This window comes from Nerophis ophidion, linkage group LG12 (genome assembly GCF_033978795.1).
Source record: "Nerophis ophidion isolate RoL-2023_Sa linkage group LG12, RoL_Noph_v1.0, whole genome shotgun sequence".
Lineage (NCBI taxonomy): Eukaryota > Metazoa > Chordata > Actinopteri > Syngnathiformes > Syngnathidae > Nerophis > Nerophis ophidion.
The window spans coordinates 32,491,526-32,514,724 of NC_084622.1; the positions used below are offsets into that span (position 1 = coordinate 32,491,526).

Consider the following 23,199-nt stretch of genomic DNA (forward strand, 5'->3'; position numbering starts at 1 on the left):
CTCAGAGATTTGTATGTAGATTATATTTATTTTCCATTACAAACAGGACAACTTAACTACCCTGGCAGTGGAAATAAGCTTAAATGTTTGTATTTACATTTTTTGAGTTGATTTTCATATAATATGCTATTTAACTGCTACTATTTAACAAGTACTGATTTGAATTGTGTTTGCACAACAAATGTTTTGGCGCTTTTGTTCATGTGGGAGAATATTCCAATAAAGGTGCACTACACACTACTTTTGAATTCATTATTGGGCTTTGCGTATACAATGCAGTTAATCGCGATTAATCAGAGAAAAAGTGTGATTAACTTCGATTACAATTTTTAATCGTTGCCCAGCCCTAATATATATATATATATATATATATATATATATATATATATATATATATATATATATATATACACACACACACACACACACACACACACATATATATACATGTCTATATATATATATATATATATATATATATATATATATATATATATAAATCAATCAATCAATGTTTACTTATATAGCCCATATACACACACAGCCCGGCGCCAAATTTTTTTAACCCAATGCGGCCCACGAGTCAAAAAGTTTGGGGACCCCTAAGTTAGATAAATGCATAGCACAGGTAAGTCATTTGTAACTTTACAAATGTTTAAATAAATATTGAACAATTTTGGTCACAGTATTGATCCCTAGGGTACGCAGCAAGATATATATAGCGCTGTGTTTGACTAAGTTGCTTAAAATAGCTTCTTAACCAGTTCAAAACCAACCCTCTGATGCCATACCCTTCTAATTAGTATATTAAGACAATAAGATGAATTTTGTCAAATGCTTTTGCTAAATCCATAAACACTGCAGCTGCACACTGATTCCAATATATTGTATTGGTAATGTTTTCTGTTATTTAGATTATTGCTATCGATCTTGAGATGTTAGGATAAGTTCGGAAATGATTTAAGCACCGGAACTGTTTCAAAAGTACTAATTTGATATTAGAATCAGTTGAAATGTAAACAATACCCATCCCTGCAATACAGTAAAGTTACGCCGGGACACTGACCTGCAGGCATGCAAGAATATATATCAAAGTGAGAGCGTGTGTACCTGAGTCTGTGCCTTGCACATGGGCAACTTAGCAGCAAAAAAAAACGAGTTGCAATATTTGGCTCCAGTGGCATTCGAACGACGCCCCTTTAGTTTGTACCCAATATACAGTACGTATTTAACGTAAGGAATTACAGTATTTACATATTCCTGACACAAATTCTTTGAAACAACCATTGTGCTAGCTTTGACACAAATGCATGTATAAGTGCATCCTTTGTATAAAATATTATGTAAAATACTTTTAGCCTTGAGGAAGTGTCATACATATTCATTACTGTCCTTGACCAGTGTTATACATAGATAGGATGAGGCTTATGAATCACCAATTTACACTGAAAAAAAAAATCATCTCTTGACACCCAAGTTCGTGCATGATGAGTAACTTCTAAAACTTGCATGATGTGTCAAACTTTTAAAGCACAAAACTTGTCAGCGATTTAAAATGGGAGAAGTAACTTGCCTGCATAATAGCCCATAACATTAGATTTGGAATGGAAAATAACTTCAAATTGTTCTGAGATTGTCTCAAAATACTATGCACTATATATTCTCTGGCTCCAGTTTTCACAGTTTGAATCAGCATCTTCATCAGCGATAGGACAGTCCAGTCATCTCTCTCTTACAAGACTATTTACTGAGCAGGCAGGATTGCTGCAAATCTGACATGGATTTTTTTCCTCAAGCTCCGTTGTAAAATGCAAAAGCCAATTTCCACACAGACTCCCAGGAGATCATGCTGTCCTCGCAGCTTCCCCTCTGATTCAGTTTGCTTCACTTTTAGATATGGCATTAAATACAGGAATCTGCTGTGATACAGATGGGAAAGATGAGATACGGAGTAAAGCCCACACCCATGTTGACTGATCAATGATAATAAGGGTCTGATTTACTAAGTTATAAACACAATATATGAAACAGCTTGCACTATTTGTGGGCACGTTGTGATTTACTAACAATGCATGGGCAATTGTAAAGTGGTGCAGACCGCCTTATTTTAATTAAAATTTGGCGTGTACTACTGCACATTCAAGTTATCATGTTATAATTTTGCTGTTTTCAAACATCCTTTCATTCATTTATTTTTTTATTAATCTCCTTCATTGATGTGCATTTTCGATCAATAAACAATTAATCTTAAGCAACTTAACACATATTTACACACCTATGCTTGAGAAGGAACAGGAAAATCTTATATTTCCTGCCCCCTTAAAAATAATAAGTAGTCTTACTTAATGGTTAGCCCAGATGGGCTGGGCATTGCTCTGGTGTATCGACAAATTCGGAAGACAATGGCAGCCACTCAAGGGGGCCAACGGCTGTTCAACGCAATGGAAGGATTGGATCGAGCTGTGGGAACACAGACTGGAGCGATTTCTGAGTTGAATCGCAAAATGGATCTCATCTTGGAAACAATTTGCAGAAAAGGAATAGTTAATTGGAATCGAAGAAAATCCAGCATGGGTTAGGGTTGTTCTAAACAGCCCTTTAAGTTCTCTAGCAGCTATACAATTATAAAATGATGTTGTTGAATAGACAATATGTGTAATATTTTTTTTATTTCTGACTAAGATGTAGGCTGGAAGATTCTGAGCACTGATCCTGCAGCCGTGTGTGGAACTGTCAGTATGACCGTCCTTTAGACATGTGTTAAATAAAACGCAAAATAGTGCCCGCAAAACAGTGACGGTCTGATAAATGACATGGCGCGTGCTAAATAAGTATATTTGCATCTTCTCTTCCCAGTATTGCGGGCGTTCTGATGATCAGCATTTATTTTACATATTAATGAAAACAGAGACTGCTCACTAAACAGACGCAATCCACTTTGCACCAGTTTAGTAGAACAGTTTTGCATGTGCTATAAAAAAGGGCTGTGAATCGTTGGACCATGATTCGATTAGATTTTTGGGATGAATGTCCGATTCTCGATTCAAAACAATTCTTGATTCAAAATCAATATTTTTAAATAACATTAGGTGCCAGTTCAATCAATCAATCAATGTTTACTTATATAGCCCTAAATCACTAGTGTCTCAAAGGGCTGCACAGACCACTACGACATCCTCGGTAGGCCCACATAAGGGCAAGGAAAACTCACACCCAGTGGGACATCGGTGACAATAATGACCCAGTGGGACGTCGGTGACAATGATGACTATGAGAACCTTAGAGAGGAGGAAAGCAATGGATGTCGAGCGGGTCTAACATGATACTGTGAAAGTTCAATCCACAATGGATACAACACAGTCGCGAGAGGCCAGTCCAAAGAGGATCCAAGACACAGCAGCGAGAGTCCCGTTCACAGCGGAGCCAGCAGGAAACCATCCCAAGCGGAGGCGGAGTTCTATGATTAAATACTGTACATTCCTCCATAAAATAGATATACAGCTGGGCTAAATGTATTTATTACTTAAAAGAAAACTAATTTTGTTTAATAAAATCTTACCCAAAACATTTAATAACAATGTAATTTGCCTGAGTGGCTGCACAGGATATATATATATATATATATATATATATATATATATATATATATATATATATATATATATATATATATATTGTTTTTTTTTTTTTTTTTTTTTTAACCATTTGAGAATCAGTGAAATAAAAAGAATCGCTATTGATTTGAAAATCGATTTTGTTTTTTTTTGTTTATCAGATTTACAAGTGTTTTAGTACACACAAATATTAAGTAAATTTCACGGTGGCAGAGGGGTTAGTGCGTCTGCCTCACAATACGAAGGTCCTGCAGTCCTGGGTTCAAATCCAGGCTCGGGATCTTTCTGTGTGGAGTTTGCATGTTCTCCCCGTGAATGCGTGGGTTCCCTCCAGGTACTCCGGCTTCCTCCCACTTCCAAAGACATGCACCTGGGGATAGGTTGATTGGCAACACTAAATTGGCCCTAGTGTGTGAATGTGAGTGTGAATGTTGTCTGTCTATCTGTGTTGGCCCTGCGATGAGGTGGCGACTTGTCCAGGATGTACCCCGCCTTCCGCCCGATTGTAGCCGAGATAGGCGCCAGCGCCCCCCGCAACCCCAAAAGGGAATAAGCGGTAGAAAATGGATGGAAGGGCCCTAAAATGAGCAGTGAGTAAGGAACATGATAAGAAGCTGCCATTACCTTTCTCACAAAGCCGAATGGTAAGGGAGCCCTCCTCCTGGAAATAGATAATTTTCTTCTGGACGATGCTCGCCCTGTAGACAGAAAGAACTGCAGATAGAAAGTGTAGAACATATTATATTTTGAGAAAGAAGTTATCAGTGAGACCAAATATTTGGTTTCCCAATGCTGTCGTTTTGTTCTCCCCTCAAAATCCAATTCGTGTAATCTTCTGTGGACAGGAAAGGTAATGGGTTCCTTGAGGGTTCGCTGAGTATTCATTAAATTGCAATACATAATCACATTGAAGCAATACAAATTTAACAGAGCAATCATGGGGGAGAGGAAAGCCAGGTCTTTCCCAAGGCTTGAAACAGCATTTTTTTGTTTTGTTTGTTTGACTCATTCTAAAAATAGACTGCACATTCAAAATGGTAATGGTATGTGATTTATGACAATCGTTCAGTAAAGCAGTGTTTGCACAGTCTTTGACAACCTACATATGATAAATCTGGTATTAGCAAGAGCTAGAAAGCCAATTAAATGAACTGCCATGTATTATATTTATAAAACTTGTTGCAAAAATGTAATGATAATCAGCTTCACAAAGTGATAGGATAGTGGTGAAATGTTAAAAGTGTGTATGGTTGCTTGTGGCGTGATCCCAGAATGCAGAGAAATGCAAGTAATGATAAATCAAATGGTGCATAAACAGGTAGCAATAGCAAGGACCAAAGGTGAGTCAACAAGTGGTAATAATACAACAAACATATACAAATGAAAAACTTACTAGAACAAGCAAAACAAAGCACAAAACAACCAAAAACACAAACAATGAACCATTCATTGTAATAAACCCTCCTAATTGCCAACCAGCAACAGATGAGGAGACCAGCGTTAAGAACAGCAGATATGCCAAAACAGGAAGCAGAGGACAAAAACAAGAGCGCTGGGACGGAAATCGAACCAAAACGCAGGAAATCCACCTATTATGAGGGTTCATGACACATTTAGAGATGTGATTTTGTTCTAGAGCTATTTACAGTTGCAGTCAGAAGTTTATGATATACAAGCATCATGAGAGTAAATATACATTTTGGTTCTTGAAGCTTTATTTTGGATAATAAAACATATTGTGTGTGTGTGTGTGTGTGTGTGTGTGTGTGTGTGTGTGTGTGTGTGTGTGTGTGTGTGTGTGCTGGGGACAGTTGGTTTTCACAGCCGTTAGAATAATCTGTTCTTTGTTCAGGTGTTTTTAATGTTCTGTACCATTTTCCAGGCTATGCCTTCTTCTCATTCATGTTTTTGTGAATTTACACTTCACCTATCAAGGAGGAAACAAATTATACAGTGTGCTTCGAGTACGGATGAGTACTGAATTTGGTGCTACTGGGTATAGAGTCACGTAAAATCAAACGGTGCCATATTTCGATATTTGAGTTGCTTGTGACGTCATGTCCGGCTGCAGACTAAACACCGGCTCAAAATGAGTAAATAATTATTCAAGCACCACAGCACTCAGATCAGACTCAGCCAAACTGTCTTTAGTTAATGTTACACTTTCATATGCCAACGTAAGAATGCCTGATAGAAAACGCCCAGACGTAAAGTAAGGCTCCACTTTTCTAAAAGATGCTAGCTTGATGTCAATTCGCTTTGCAATATACATGCTACTGATTAGCATTAGTGATAAAGCATGGCGATTTCCTCTCCTCCAAATTTGGTGTTGAAAACTACAACTAAAATGCACGTTACAATCGAACAACAAGTATGTAATAAGTACAACATTTACAGTATAAACACATTGTAGTGTGCAACATACTGTAAGAATAGACAGACATTCAGCTTAATGGCAAAGACTACATCCTGGCTTTGTAATACATTGTTGCCTATGTACTACTACCATTTAATGTCTTGGAATTGCAATCACATGCAAAGTCTACAATATGATAACAACATAACAATACAACAAGCTATAACAATTGGACAGCACCATTATCATAATCAGCTCATTTTCAAATGTTACATTAAAAACTGGGATTTTAATCTTAAATAATTAGCATTTCTTAAAGTACTAAAATTTGGTACAATTGAGTATCGTTCTCTATTCCCAAGTACTGGGAATTGGTACTCTATCGATGAAGGGTACCCAGGTCTAGCCTTGAATGAGTCCGCTACATCTCCAGATACACTATTGAGAGATAACGTTGCGTATTAGTTGGATTTTTGAACCTCATTATGTTTCATTAGCGTGAAGAAAAATCTTCTGGCGGTAGCTCATAAAAGTAAAGTGAAATGAATTTAGACATTGGAGGAGAAATCAACATTGAATGTTTAGTCCAAGCTGCAACAATTTTGAAGGATAAAGATAGTCTATTCAAACATACCAAACTATAAAATGAACAGTGATAACGAAGCAATCATTATTGTGACTTAAAGCCCTACTGAAACCCACTACTACCCACCACGCAGTCTAATAGTTTATACATCAATGATGAAATATTAACATTGCAACACATGCCAGTAAGTCTTTTTTAGTTTACTAAATTACAATTTTAAATTTCCCGGGAGTTTTGTCTTGAAAACGTCGTGTAATAATGACGTACAGCGTGACGTCACAGGGTTTTAGGAAGTGTGAGCGATATGCACACCCTCAGCTAAATGCCGTCTGCTTTAACGGCATAATTACACAGTATTTTGGACATCTGTGTTGCTGAATCTTTTGCAATTTGTTCAATTAATAATGGAGACGTCACAGTAGAAAGATGGAGGTGGGAAGCTTTAGCCTTTAGCCTTTAGCCACATAAATACACTGTGATTTCTTGTTTAAAATTCCCAGAGCTGAAACTTTACTATGGATCACAGCGCGGTCAAGCAGACATGGATCCCAACCGAATGTCAACCAGCAGGTTTCGGTGAGAAAATTGTGGTTAAAAAGTCGCCACTTACCGGATATCAGCTGAGCTTGTGGCTCCCTACAGCTGCCGTCGACGTCCCCGAGACACTGCGCGTCAACACCCGGTCGGCCGTAGACGTACACTTCCGACTATCAGGTACGGTAAACTCACTAAAACACTAGCAACACAATAGAAAGATAAAAGATTTCCCAGAATTATCCTAGTAAATGTGTTTAAAAACATCGGAATACGTCCCAATGCTATGCGTTTTTGTTTTTTTTCCTAGTCCGTCACTATCAATATCCTCAAACACGAATCTTTCATTCTCGCTCAAATTAATGGGGAAATTGTCGCTTTCTCGGTTCGAATAACTGTTTTTGTTGGAGGCTCCCATTAAAATCAATCAATCAATCAATCAATGATGACTTATATAGCCCTAAATCACTAGTGTCTCAAAGGAATGCACAAACCACCACGACATCCTCGGTAGGCCCACAAAAGGAAAAGTAAACTCACACCCAGTGGGACGTCGGTGACAATGATGACTATGAGAACCTTGGAGAGGAGGAAAGCAATGGATGTCGAGCGGGTCTAACATGATACTGTGAAAGTTCAGTCCACAATGGATCCAACACAGTCGCGAGAGTCCAGTCCAAAGCGGATCCAACACAGCAGCGAGAGTCCCGTTCACAGCGCAGCCAGCAGGAAACCATCCCAAGCGGATATAAAGGCATGATGTCCCCAACCGATACACAGGCAAGCAGTACATGGCCACCGGATCGGACCGGACCCCCTCCACAAGGGAGAGTGGGACATAGAAGAAAAAGAAAAGAAACGGCAGATCAACTGGTCTAAAAAGGGAGTCTATTTAAAGGCTAGAGTATACAAATGAGTTTTAAGGTGAGACTTAAATGCTTCTACTGAGGTGGCATCTCGAACTGTTACCGGGAGGGCATTCCAGAGTACTGGAGCCCGAACGGAAAACGCTCTATAGCCCGCAGACTTTTTTTGGGCTTTGGGAATCACTAACAAGCCGGAGTCCTTTGAACGCAGATTTCTTGCCGGGACATATGGTACAATACAATCGGCAAGATAGGATGGAGCTAGACCGTGTAGTATTTTATACGTAAGTAGTAAAACCTTAAAGTCACATCTTAAGTGCACAGGAAGCCAGTGTAGGTGAGCCAGTACAGGCGTAATGTGATCAAACTTTCTTGTTCTTGTCAAAAGTCTAGCAGCCGCATTTTGTACCAACTGTAATCTTTTAATGCTAGACATGGGGAGACCCGAAAATAATACGTTACAGTAGTCGAGGCGAGACGTAACAAACGCATGGATAATGATCTCAGCGTCTTTAGTGGACAGAATGGAGCGAATTTTAGCGATATTACGGAGATGAAAGAAGGCCGTTTTAGTAACGCTTTTAATGTGTGCCTCAAAGGAGAGAGTTGGGTCGAAGATAATACCCAGATTTTTTACCGTGTCGCCTTGTTTAAATGTTTGGTTGTCAAATGTTAGAGTTGTATTATTAAATAGAGTTCGGTGTCTAGCAGGACCGATAATCAGCATTTCCGTTTTTTTGGCGTTGAGTTGCAAAAAGTTAGCGGACATCCATTGTTTAATTTCATTAAGACACGCCTCCAGCTGACTACAATCCGGCGTGTTGGTCAGCTTTAGGGGCATGTAGAGTTGGGTGTCATCAGCATAGCACTGAAAGCTAATACCGTATTTGCGTATGATGTCACCTAGCGGCAGCATGTAGATGCTGAAGAGTGCAGGGCCAAGGACCGAACCCTGGGGAACTCCACACGTTACCTTAACGTAGTCCGAGGTCACATTGTTATAGGAGACACACTGCATCCTATCAGTAAGATAAGAGTTAAACCAAGACAGGGCTAAGTCTGACATACCAATTTGTGTTTTGATACGTTCGAATAAAATATTATGATCGACGGTATCGAAAGCAGCGCTAAGATCGAGGAGCAGCAACATAGATGACGCATCAGAATCCATCGTTAGTAATAGATCATTAGTCATTTTTGCGAGGGCTGTCTCCGTGGAGTGATTTGCCCTGAAACCGGATTGAAAGGTTTCACATAGATTGTTAGACGCTAAGTGTTCATTTAACTGCTCCGCAACAATTTTTTCGAGGATTTTTGAAATAAAGGGAAGGTGAGACACCGGTCGGTAGTTTACCATGAGGTCAGGATCGAGGTTAGGTCTTTTAAGAAGAGGATGAATAACCGCTTTTTTGAATGCTAGGGGAACAGTACCCGAGGAGAGTGATAAGTTTATAATATTTAGCACTGATGGACCTAATAATACAAAGAGCTCCTTGATCAGTTTCCCAGGGAGAGGGTCAAGTAAACATGTTGTCTGTTTTATTCCATTTACACGTTGTAACAATTCCTCTAATGTTATTTCCTCAAAACGAGAGAAACTATTTTGGAGGGCAGTATCCGCCGTATATACCATCGTATCAGTGTTAATAGAACCCCGTTGTAGCTGGGACGCATTGTCTTTAATCTCCTTTCTAATGACTTCAATTTTCTTACTAAAGAATTGCATAAAGTCATCAGCTGAGTGGGTTGAGCTACTGGAAGGGGTCCCTTGTTGGGTTGGCGATGCTACCGTACTAAACAAAAATTTAGGATCGTTTTTATTACGGTGGATGAGATTTGAGTAATATTTAGCTTTAGCTAAGGTAAGCATGCGTTTATAAGTTATTAAACCATCACTCCATGCTTGATGGTGCACCTCAAGTTTAGTCGTGCGCCATTTGCGTTCCAGCTTTCTACATAATAATTTTTGAGCTCTAGTTTCTTCTGTAAACCACGGGGTGCGCTTTTTTGGAGCCTTTTTTAACTTTAGCGGTGCTATGTTATCAATGGTTTCGCGCAGGGCGTCGTTAATGTTGTTAGTGAGGTTATCAATAGAGCCCACATACTTTGGGAATGGTGCCATTACCGAGGGCAGTAGGTCAGCAAGAGTTGTCGTTGTGGCCGTATTAATGTTGCGGCTGCTATAGCAGTTATTATTATTATTAGTTTGACGAACATGCGTCTGAACCTCGAATTTTATAAGGTAATGATCGGACAATACTTTAGTATACGGGAGTATCATAACTTTGGAAACGGTGATACCCCTGACAAGCACTAGGTCTATCGTATTACCGTTGCGATGCGTGGGTTCATTTATTATTTGTGTGAGACCACAGCTATCAATTATAGTCTGGAGCGCTACGCACGGTGGGTCCGATGGGGTATTCATATGGATATTAAAGTCCCCCATTATGATTATATTATCGGCGTGTGTCATTAGATCAGCAACAAACTCTGAGAATTTGTTGATAAAGTCCGAACAGGGCCCTGGGGGGCGGTAGATAACAGCCAGGTGTAGAGGCAGCGGTGTGACAGACATCATAGTAAGCACCTCAAACGATTTATATTTATTATTTATGTTAGGACTAAGGTTAAAGTTTTCGTTGTAAAATCAATGGGAATATCTGAGGAGCCCCCATACTTGCGACGTCATCGTCTGCGACTTCCGGTAGAAGAGGCTTTTTCCGGAAGTACCAAAGTGTCACGTGCGTGTCGCATTTTAATGCGGGATCGTTCCTCCAACGCAAACATAGACACTCCGGACAACAACGTAAAAGTAAGAATGATTTAATAACAAAACACTGGTACAAAAACAGATGAAAAGAAACGCGTGGCGAAATCACAGAAGCTAATGCTAACACTAGCACAGGATCAGGTAACAAGAAATCTAGTAATTACCAACGAAACAGTTGCATACCGCAAACAAGGGACCAAGACCGACTGACGGGACAAGGCAGGCTTAAATGAGGAAGTAATTAACAAAAACAGGTGTGCGTCTGGAACCCGCAGCAGGTGAAATTAATATGTTACCATGGTGACCAAACTGACTCACAAAGGTACACAAACAACAAAGGGAGTCCAAACTAACAGAAAATAACTAAACTAAACATGATCCAGACTACGGATCATGACACCAAAGGAGGCAAACTTTATCGTCGATTTTCTCGACAAAATCCTTTCAGCAAAAATATGGCAATATCGCGAAATGATCAAGTATGACACATAGAATGGACCTGCTATCCCCGTTTAAATAAGAAAATCTAATTTCAGTAGGCCTTTAATCTTCCCAATAAGCCCATTCCTCCAGTGTGCAAGACAACCACAATATAAATATTCCATGTAATTTTACTATTTTACCTTTGTTTGTGCTGTATTAACATGTCCTCCATGCGTTTTCTTTACATTGAGAGTGACATAGATGTTCATTTAATCACGAAAAGTTCCGACTGTCACTTAAATAGGAAGGCTTCAGGAACGAAACTCAATCCTAACGGAAGGACAAACAGTATTTTTGTTTGGTCAGCATGGTAGAAACAATATTTCAGGGTGCCAACACTTGACCAAGTAGAGACACATAAAACGGGGATATGAAAGTGAGCAAAAACACATTTACTGGACACGAGAGTGGGGAACCGGAGAAATTACATCGATATTATCAGTTATATTGCTTGTATAAATCTAACAGAGCAAATGGTGCAAAGCACTGACTGCTTAGGCATGAAATTTAAAAAGAAGTCAGATACATTATACAAACCATTTATACACTGTAATTGATAATTCCACAAAAGATTTGGTGATGGTAATGTTCTAAGAGTGTGTAATCATTTATTGTAGAAATTAACTATAGTCCAACATATGTCTTTGAGCTGTCTGACTCAGTTACAAACACTGTCCTTGTTTCCTTCCTGTCCCCTGTGTAAATATTCATCTTTGGGAGTTACAGCTTGGTCCTCGGATAAATGCAATAGGTCTTTATTGGAAGCCAGTAAATGGATAACTTTTAAGATTGAGTTTGGATGAGGATCACAGATGTAGAATTTACTCCTTCTGTGAAATATTTGTGTTTTCAAGTTTCAAAGCATGTGGAAGCTGTCATCTAAACAACTCACTGCAAGTCACACAAAGCTTGTTTAAGCATCCAAGACATCTTCAAGCTGTGGCTAACTTCTTTACTGGGCTGAATCATTTTGTTCTTTCCAGTTAGTCTACTGCCTCAAACTGTTCAAGCGTCGATTAATCATATATCTAAAGACATGTCTGTTGTAACAAAACAAAATATATTTACCATTTTCACAACATGTCTTATGACTTGCACTACAAGGTCATACCTGAACACTAAGTCTCACATATTGGAGGAGGAGATAAAAGCTCTGATTTACCCAATTCATAACATATACCTCTTTTAAATAAGTCCTCACTATTGAAATAAAAAAGTAAGTAGAGTTCAATGTGGGAAAATAAACCAAATGATGGTTTCATGTTGCTTACTTTGTTTCTACAGGGATAAATGTGTCATGTCTTTTTGATCATGTCTTGTCTGGCTATGTTCTGTTGACCTTTGGACTCTTTAAGTTACTGTTTTTTTTCCAATCCCTTGTCTGGTTTCCTTGGTTACTCATTGTGTCCACCTGTCTCTGATTAGTGCTCACCTGTTTCCCGAACACTAATCATAGGCAGTATTTAAGCTCGTCTTTGCCAGTCAGTCGGCCTGGCGTCATTGTGTTCTTTTCATGCTTTGTCCATGCTAGTTTTTTTCTTGCCAAAGTCCATGCTGCTCTTGTCATGCCATAGTAAGTGTTGTTTGTTTTATGTTCATAGTTTGTTTGTGTTAGTTTTGTTCCTTAGCCAAGTTGTGCCTCCGCTGTGAGCGCATTTTTTTTGTACCTTTTTTTAATTCAAATTAAATCATGTTTTTACCTATACGCCATGTCCGAAGTTTTCCGTCTGCCTTCCTGGGAGAACGACCCCGCAGCAAGCTGCGACCCCCCCCCCCATCGTGACAGAATGACACCAGCATTCAGTTCCCTCGCGACGGACATTAAAGTAAAAGACCAGGATTTTTTTTTTTCTGAATTATTTTTCTTTTGATCACTCACCCCCAATCAAAGTCCCCATGTCTATGATAAGACATTATCAAGACATGTTTCTGAAAATCAGATCTTGTCAGTCCAAGCCACGTCCCAAATTTCATGCCAGCCCCATCACACAATTTTTATTTTTATCTGCCCACACAACCCCAGGTGGGGGATAAGGACATATTTATTGGACAATGTAAAGGGGAGGATTCTGCCCCCCTCCACCCACCTCAAAAGACGATTCCAGACATCACCAGTCTTTCGGCCCGCCAAACCGCAACCTCCGGCCCGGCCAACAGCACCAGTCTTTCGGCCTGCCAAGCTGCAACCTCCGGCCCGGCCACCACCACCAATCTTTCAGTCTGCCAAGCCGCAACACCCAGCTAGGCCACCAACACCAAGTCCAAGGCTATCTCCAAGTCCAAGGTTAGCTCCAAGTCCAAGGCTAGCTCCAGGTCCAGGGCTATCACCAAGTCCACGGCTAACACCAAGTCCAAAGCTGGCACCAAGTCCACGGCTAGCACCAAGTCCAAGACAAGCAACAAGTCCACGGCAAGCACCAAGTCTACGTCCACCACCAAGTACACGGCTAGCGCCAGGACCTGCGCCACGCCAAGCGCCAGTGCCTGCACTACGCCGGGCTCTAGTACCAGCACCATTCCAAGCTCCAGTGCCTTCAGTACCTGCACTACGCTGGGCTCCAGTGCCTGCACCACGACTGGTATCATTACTTGCTCCACGCCTAGCACCAGTACCTGCACCATGCCAAGTGCCGCCAGTCGCAGCTCCTTTACGCCAATTTCCACCAGTCGCAACTCCTTTACGCCAATTGCCGCCAGTCACAGCCCCTTGACGCCAAGTGCCGCCAGTCGCAGCTCCTTGACACCGAGGGCCGCCAGTCGCAGCTCCACGACGTCAAGTGCCGCCAGTCGCAGCTCCACGACACGAAGACCCAAGCCAAGACCCCACGACGAGGCGCGCTGCTTCCATGCCTGCCACGACGATGTGCCACCCTCCTCGTCGGCCACGCATGTGGCCGCTACCTGGTCGTCCGCCACGCCAAGTGCGCCGACCTCCTCGTCGGCCACGAATGTGGCCCTTCCCGGGTTGCCCACCTCGTCAGGTACAGCGGTGCTCTACGCGTCGCCGCCACCTGACTATGCCTCAGTGGATTCGGGGGCACCTGGTCTGGCGACCCACCGCCAAGACTGTCCTCCCGCCCTCCCATGACTTTTGATCCTGCTTTGTTTTATTTAGTTTTTTTGGACATCTGGGATCTGTCCTTAAGGGGGGGGGCTCTGTCATGTATTTTGATCATGTCTTGTTTGGCTATCTCCTCTCTGAGCTGCTACCTTACCGTGGTAGAGGAGTTTGCGTGTCCCAATGATCCTAGGAGCTATGTTGTCTGGGGGTTTTCATGCCCCCTGGTAGGGTCTCCCAAGACAAACAGGTCCTAGGTGAGTGATCAGACAAAGAGCAGCTCAAAGACTTCTATGGAATTACAACGAAATGAACCCAGATTTCCCTCGCCCGGACGTGGGTCACCGGGGCCCCGCTCTGGAGCCAGGCCCGGAGTTGGGGCACGATGGCGAGCGCCTGTTGGTCGGGCCTGTTCCCATGGGGCCCGGCCGGGCACAGCCCGAAGAGGCAACGTGGGTCATCCCTCCAATGGGCTCACCACTCATAGGAGGGGCCATAGATGTCGGGTGCATTGTGAGCTGGGCGGGAGCCGAAGGCAGGGCACTTGGCGGTCCGATCCTCGGCTACAGAAGCTAGCTCTTGGGACGTGGAACGTCACCTCACTGGGGGGGAAGGAGCCTGAGCTAGTGCGCGAGGTAGAGAAGTTCCGGCTGGATATAGTCGGACTCACCTCGACGCACAGCAAGGGCTCTGGAACCAGTTCTCTCGAGAGGGACTGGACCCTCTTCCACTCTGGCGTTGCCGGCAATGAGAGGCGACGGGCTGGGGTGGCAATTCTGGTTGCCCCCCGGCTCAAAGCCTGTACGTTTGAGTTCAACCCAGTGGACGAGAGGGTAGCTTCCCTTCGCCTTCGGGTGGGGGGACGGGTCCTGACTGTTGTTTGTGCTTACGCACCAAACAGCAGTTCAGAATACCCACCCTTTTTGGGTACACTCGAGGGAGTACTGGAAAGTGCTCCTCCGGGTGATTCCCTTGTCCTACTGGGAGACTTCAACGCTCATGTTGGCAACGACAGTGAAACCTGGAGAGGCGTGATTGGGAAGAATGGTCGCCCGGATCTAAACCCGAGTGGTGTTTTGTTATTGGACTTTTGTGCTCGTCACAGTTTGTCGATAACAAACACCATGTTCAAACATAAGGGTGTCCATATGTGCACTTGGCACCAGGACACCCTAGGCCGCAGTTCCATGATCGACTTTGTAGTTGTGTCATCGGATTTGCGACCTTATGTTTTGGACACTCGGGTGAAGAGAGGGGCGGAGCTTTCTACCGATCACCACCTGGTGGTGAGTTGGCTGCGATGGTGGGGGAGGATGCCGGACAGACCTGGCAGGCCCAAGCGCATTGTGAGGGTCTGCTGGGAACGTCTGGCAGAGTCTCCTGTCAGAGAGAGTTTCAATTCACACCTCCGGGAGAACTTTGAACATGTCACGAGGGAGGTGCGGGACATTGAGTCCGAGTGGACCATGTTCCGAACCTCTATTGTCGAGGCGGCTGATTGGAGCTGTGGCCGCAAGGTTGTTGGTGCCTGTCGTGGCGGTAATCCCAGAACCCGCTGGTGGACACCAGCAGTGAGGGATGCCGTCAAGCTGAAGAAGGAGTCCTATCGGGTTCTTTTGGCTCATAGGACTCCGGAGGCAGTGGACGGATACAGACGGGCCAAGCGGTGTGCAGCTTTAGCGGTCGCGGAGGCAAAAACTCGGACATGGGAAGAGTTCGGGGAAGCCATGGAAAACGACTTCCGGACGGCTTCGAAGCGATTCTGGACCACCATACGGCGCCTCAGGAAGGGGAAGCAGTGCACTATCAACACCGTGTATGGTGCGGATGGTGTTCTGCTGACTTCGACTGCGGATGTTGTGGATCGGTGGAGGGAATACTTCGAAGACCTCCTCAATCCCACCAACACGTCTTTCTTTGAGGAAGCGGTGCCTGGGGAATCTGTAGTGGACTCTCCTATTTCTGGGGCTGAGGTCGCTGAGGTAGTTAAAAAGCTCCTCGGCGGCAAGGCCCCGGAGGTGGATGAGATCCGCCCGGAGTTCCTTAAGGCTCTGGATGCTGTGGGGCTGTCTTGGTTGACAAGACTCTGCAGCATCGCGTGGACATCGGGGGCGGTACCTCTGGATTGGCAGACCGGGGTGGTGGTCCCTCTCTTTAAGAAGGGGGACCGGAGGGTGTGTTCCTACTATCGTGGGATCACACTCCTCAGCCTTCCCGGTAAGGTTTATTCAGGTGTACTGGAGAGGAGGCTTCGCCCGATAGTCGAACCTCGGATTCAGGAGGAACAGTGTGGTTTTCGTCCTGGTCGTGGAACTGTGGACCAGCTCTATACTCTCGGCAGGGTTCTTGAGGGTGCATGGGAGTTTGCCCAACCAGTCTACATGTGCTTTGTGGACTTGGAGAAGGCATTCGACCGTGTCCCTCGGGAAGTCCTGTGGGGAGTGCTCAGAGAGTATGGGGTATCGGAATGTCTTATTGTGGCAGTCCGCTCCCTGTATGATCAGTGTCAGAGCTTGGTCCGCATTGCTGGCAGTAAGTCGGACACGTTTCCAGTGAAGGTTGGACTCCGCCAAGGCTGTCCTTTGTCACCGATTCTGTTCATAACTTTTATGGACAGAATTTCTAGGCGCAGTCAAGGCGTTGAGGGGTTCCGGTTTGGTGGCCATGGGATTAGGTCTCTGCTTTTTGCAGATGATGTAGTCCTGATGGGTTCATCTGGCCGGGATCTTCAGCTCTCACTGGATCGGTTCGCAGCCGAGTGTGAAGCGACCGGAATGAGAATCAGCACCTCCAAGTCCGAGTCCATGGTTCTCGCCCGGAAAAGGGTGGACTGCCATCTCCGGGTTGGGGAGGAGACCCTGCCCCAAGTGGAGGAGTTCAAGTACCTAGGAGTCTTGTTCACGAGTGGGGGGAGAGTGGATCGTGAGATCGACAGGCGGATCGGTGCGGCGTCTTCAGTAATGCGGACGTTGTATCGATCCGTTGTGGTGAAGAAGGAGCTGAGCCGGAAGGCAAAGCTCTCAATTTACCGGTCGATCTACGTTCCCATCCTCACCTATGGTCATGAGCTTTGGGTCATGACCGAAAGGATAAGATCACAGGTACAAGCGGCCGAAATGAGTTTCCTCCGCCGGGTGGCGGGGCTCTCCCTTAGAGATAGGGTGAGAAGCTCTGCCATCCGGGAGGAGCTCAACGTAAAGCCGCTGCTCCTCCACATCGAGAGGAGCCAGATGAGGTGGTTCGGGCATCTGGTCAGGATGCCACCCGAACGCCTCCCTAGGGATGTGTTTAGGGCACGTCCAGCTGGTAGGAGGCCACGGGGAAGACCCAGGACACGTTGGGAAGACTATGTCTCCCGGCTGGCCTGGGAACGCCTCGGGATCCCCCGGGAAGAGCTAGACGAAGTGGCTGGAGATAGGGAAGTCTGGGCTTCCCTGCTTAGGCTGCTACCCCCGCGACCCGACCTCGGATAAGCGGAAGATGATGGATGGATGGATGTTTGGCTATGTTCTGTTGACCTTTGAACTCTTAACGTTCCTGTTTTTTTCCACTCCCTTGTCTGGTTTCCTTGGTTACTCATTGTTTCCACCTGTCTTTGATTAGTGCTCACCTGCTTCCCGAGCACAAATCGTAGGCAGTATTTAAGCTCGTCTTTGCCAGTCAGTCGGCCTGGCGTCATTGTGTTTTTTTCATGCTCTGTCCATGCTAGTTTTTTTCTTGCCAAAGTCCATGCTGCTTTTGTCATGCCATAGTAAGTGTTGTATATTTTATGTTCATAGACTGTTTGTGTTAGTTTTGTTCCTTAGCCAAGTTGTGCCTCCGCTGTGAGCGCTTCTTGTTTGTACCTTTTTGTAGTTCAAATTAAATGTTGTTTTAACCTAAAGACCATGTCCCGAGTTGTCCGTCTGCCCTCTTGGGAGAACTACCCCGCAGCAAGCTGCGACCCCGCGATCGTGACAAAATGCCGTATAAGACACAATCAATTATCTAAAGGGATAACTGTTACAGTGAACTGTGACAGGGAAGTGGCACAGTGGAGAAAAATAAATAAATGGTTGCTCCACTTAAATATTCATAACTTTAAAAAAGGGCTTAAAAACATTTAACAGATTATTAAAGACAAATCCTTGTGTTTTTGTTGAATTTGCTATGATGTTATGTAATCGTTGCCGTTGGGTTGGTTCGTAACCTGTGGTTAGTTTATTAAGATATTAGGAAGTTCATAAAACTTTCAAGAAATTTCCGAAATGGGATAAAGAACGGCTGATTTGTGTGTGTGTATGCTAGCGGCCCCGCCTCAACTCATTCAGACAAAGGCGGTGGATGACTGACAAGAGACTAATTCACTCCTTTTCTTTCATTTCCCTCATTAGATTATCAGTGATATTTTATATATTTTTGTTGTTAGTTTATTATTTGAAAGTAGGGCCTGGCAAATGCCTGCGCTGTCTGAGTTTTTAGTGCTGTCATTTAATAAAAGACACGGCACTATTTAAAACATTTTATAAAACTTTTTAGGGAATTTTTCCTATCGTTCACAATCATTATGAGAGACAAGAAAAGACACTTGTCTTTTGATAAACGCTTGAAAGATGGCTAATGGCCGTCTCCGTTGTAGCCTTCAAAGCCCTCTAAAACAACTTCAAAACCATCCATCATCGTTTTATACACACACTGCAAGTACTATATATGTATATATATATATGTATGTATGTGTGTACTGTATGTATGTATGTATGTACTGTATGTATACATACATACAGTGGGGCAAAAAAGTGGGTATGGGGGGGCGGGGTCCCTTTTTTTTTTTTCTTCTTTGTCATTAAAAAGGGATGTTTTTTGTCATGAAAAAGGGAGGTTTTTGTGGTTAGTGCACTAATTGTAACTTCCTTCCCCCCAGGCCACTTTAGTCCCCTCAGCATAACAGAAGTGTTCAGGATTCTTTTTTATGTTGATTTAATAAAAAAAAAAAATAATACAAAAACAATTAAAAAACAATTTTTTTTAAATAAAAAATTATTCTGCGGACCGGTACCAATCGGGCCGTTGTAAAGGACAATGTTTTATCAACTGATTGCAATAATGCAAATTTGTTTTAACTATTACACAAACCAAAAATATGACTTATCTTATCTTTGTGAAAACATTGGACACAGTGTGTTGTCAAGCTTATGAGATGCGATGCAAGCGGAAGCCACTGTGACACTATTGTTCTTTATCTTTAATCTTTATAAATGTCTAATGATAATATCAACGAGGGTTGTTTCATCACTGCTATGCTGAAATTATAACTAATATTGATACTATTGTTGATAATATTCATTTTTGTTTCACTACTTTTGGTTAGTTCTGTGTCGTGTTTGTGTCTCCTCTCAATTGCTCTGTCTATTGCAGTTCTGAGTGTTGCTGGGTCAGGTTTGGTTTTGGAATTGGATTGCATTGTTATGGTATTGCTGTGTATTGGTTTGGTTTGTGGATTGATTAAAAAAAAAAAAAACTATCTTTTTTTAAATCGATTTAAAAAAAAATGAGAATCGATTCTGAATCACACGTGAGAATCGTGATTCGTATTTAAATCGATTTTTTCCCACACCCCTGATATATATATATATATATATATATATATATATATATATATATATATGAATATAATGTAGGAACAGTTCATAACAATATGTAATATGTTCAATATTTACCCTATTTTGATCATTTTAATCATTGATTAAATGCACTGATTTCTTCCGTGCATTGATTTCTGTTTCCATAGCAGTGCATGTCCGACCTCTGGCACCAAATGTGAGTTTCTACTTCCGGAATCCAACAGGAGTGTGTTTTCTAATCATGGCAGACTTGGTAACAGACAAGGAAGACAACATTTTTTCCGACAAATGAAGATTTACAACCTATTACTTTTGAAGCTATATATATACATACATATATATATATATATATATATATATATATATATATATATATATATATATATATATATATATATATCGCTGCTTATAGAAGCGAGGGCAAAGGAAGAGTGAGACGTTGGAGCAGATGGAAGCTGGGAGAAAGGGATGAAAGCGATGTTGACAATATGAATATGGAACTTGGAGCCAAGCTATTTTGACATAAATGGATTGCTTTCCAAAAATCAACAGGAAAAGTCCCTGGCGATCTGGACCAGACAAATAACTGTCTATTGATTGAGTCACTTTAATATCAATCATGATACAAGCAGCATGTTATGTGTGTTGGTACAACTACAGTACATTCACTCTCTGGCTAGCAGTTTGCAAACAAAACACGAAATGTGGGCAAATACGTTACAGATACTGTAATATGATTGTTTATTTAATTCAGTCAGTACAGATTGGTGTACCATCGCAGTGTTGTGCACTACAAACTGAAACGTGTAGCTTATCTCTAGCTGTAGCTTGCTTTTACAGCTAACTCCGTAGCATGGCGATGTGTTACTACGCTAGAACAATGTTTTTTGTTTTTTTTGCATTGTTAAAGTGATTTAGACGTAGAATTGATTGCTCCCATTAGCTGCATTGCTAACCACCTAGAACAGGGGTCGGCAACCCAAAATGTTGAAAGAGCCATGCTGGACAAAAAATACAAAAACAAATCCGTCCGGAGCCGCAATAAAATAAAAGCCATATTACATACACATAGTGTGTCATGAGATATAAACTGAAATACGAGGACTTAAAGGAAACTAAATGAGCTGAAATATACCTACAAGTGAGGCATAATGATGCAATATGTACATACAGTTAGCCTAAATAGTATGTTAGCATCGATTAGCTTGCAGTCATGCAGTGACCAAATATGTCTGATTAGCACTCCACACAACTCAGTAACATCAACAAAACTCACCTTTGTGCATTCATGCACAAAGTTAAAAGTTTGTTGGACAAAATAAGACAGAAAAAGAAGTGGCATAAAACACGTCTTAGAAAGTCGGAGAAATTTATACATGTAAACAAACTAGGGTGAGTTCAAGGACCGGCAAAATTAGTAAGAAAAAACGTCGCTCGCGAAATACTGGAATCAGTGAAGCATGTTTAATATAAACAGTGTGCTTTATGACAATTAGGGAGGTTTGTGTCATGTTCGTCCTCCTACAGAAACCATATTAAAACAAAAAATATGTTTTTTTCCTCTCATCTTTTTCCATTTTTCATATATTTTTGAAAAAGCTCCAGAGAGCCACTAGGGTGGCGCTAACGAGCCGCATGCGGCTCCAGAGCTGCTGGTTGCCGACCCCCGACCTAGAATGAGACGATTTTTATATGTCAAAAAGCAACAAAAAAAAACTAAAACTGTTGTCTTCTTCACAATCTAAGCATTGGGACCGATTAAAAAAAGTGCATTTCTCCTTTAACAGACACACCTATCACAGACAGATATATTATTAATGGCAGCAATAATCCACTCACTCTCTGGTGGTTTTGCTGTTAGAGTGCACAATCATGATGAAGACAAATCAGAAAAAAATGTAGCTGATATCCAGCAATTGTTTCCTTTATTTGTATTTCCTTTTTTTTTACTTTTCTTTAATATCGTACAACAAGTAAATACATATCAGTTATTCTCAATAATCCAAAATATGCAACTAGACCTTAAAGCCATGTCTCCTTTACTCAAGCCTATTGTCCCCCATATCTGAAATCCAAATGTCATCCCAGCTCGTTAGTCATGTGAAAATACTCTTGTGCAAGCTTCCACGCCACATTTTTTCCTGACCGCCTTAATGAGGGTTCAACATGAACATGATGTTAAAGGTGTTTAAAACATATGTTAAGTGCATGCATACATTGCATACAATTATTTTCATTTTTGAGTCTCACCATTAATATAGATGAAAACTGATATTTAATGATAACTAATTAATCTAAATCAATCCACAGCAATCTAATTCAAAATTAAATTAAATCATAATGTATAATTTTAATCATTTTACAGCACTAAATGTGATATATGTTTGTCGATCGAGACCAGGGGTGTCCAAACTACAGCCTGTGTTAAGTGTGCAATTTCAAAAGATGCAGAGGACCTGAGACAAGGTGCAGGTAAGATGATTCTTTACTTCAATACACAAGGAAACAAAACACAACTTGGGTGCTTAGCGTGGCATGAATATTAGCATAGTGAAATAAAACCAAAAAAACAAAGTCACAAGTAGCTCACGATGAACCAGCGAGGAAAACGGGGTTAGGGTTTAGGGTGCAAACAATCAGGGCTCCTAGCAACCAAAAGTAATCATCGAGCCCTGTAAACAGAAACTAAATCACAAGGATAGAACTGAACTCTAACCTAGGGAATATATATACTAGGAAATATATATACTGTATATATATATATATATATATATATATATATATATATATATATATATATATATATATATATGGCTAGCAATAGAACTGAACACTAACCTAGGGAATATATATACTAGGAAATATATATACTGTATATATATGTAGGTGTGGGAAAAATCACAAGACTACTTCATCTCTACAGAACTGTTTCATGAGGGGTTCCCTCAATCATCAGGTTCCCTCAATCATCTCCTGATGATTGGGGGAACCCCTCATGAAACAGTTCTGTAGAGATGAAGTAGTCTTGTGATTTTTCCCACACCTACATATTGCGCTCTACCACGGTATCGAGCACTATTCTCTGGATAATCCAATCAAGACATATACTGTATATATATATATATATATATATATATATATATATATACAGTGTATATATTCCCTAGGTTAGTGTTCAGTTCTATCCTTGTGATTTAGTTTAGTATACAGTTGTGATCAAAATTATTCAACCCCCACACAATTTTGGTGTTTTAGCAAGTTGGACATTTATTCCGTATTTTGTTTATAGTCATATCAAGTAAAGATGTGTCAAATAGACAAATGTAACT

General features: G+C 41.8%; 1 protein-coding gene across 2 annotated transcripts in view; it reads right to left on the reverse strand.

The window, feature by feature from the left end:
• Positions 1-23,199, reverse strand: part of spon1b (spondin 1b) — a 189,815-nt gene that overhangs the window by 107,462 nt on the left and 59,154 nt on the right. For both annotated transcript variants that reach the window (XM_061917389.1, XM_061917388.1), the window contains exon 4: positions 4,239-4,312. In XM_061917389.1, the coding sequence (XP_061773373.1) occupies positions 4,239-4,312 (74 nt within the window). The remainder of the gene's footprint in view (positions 1-4,238; positions 4,313-23,199) is intronic.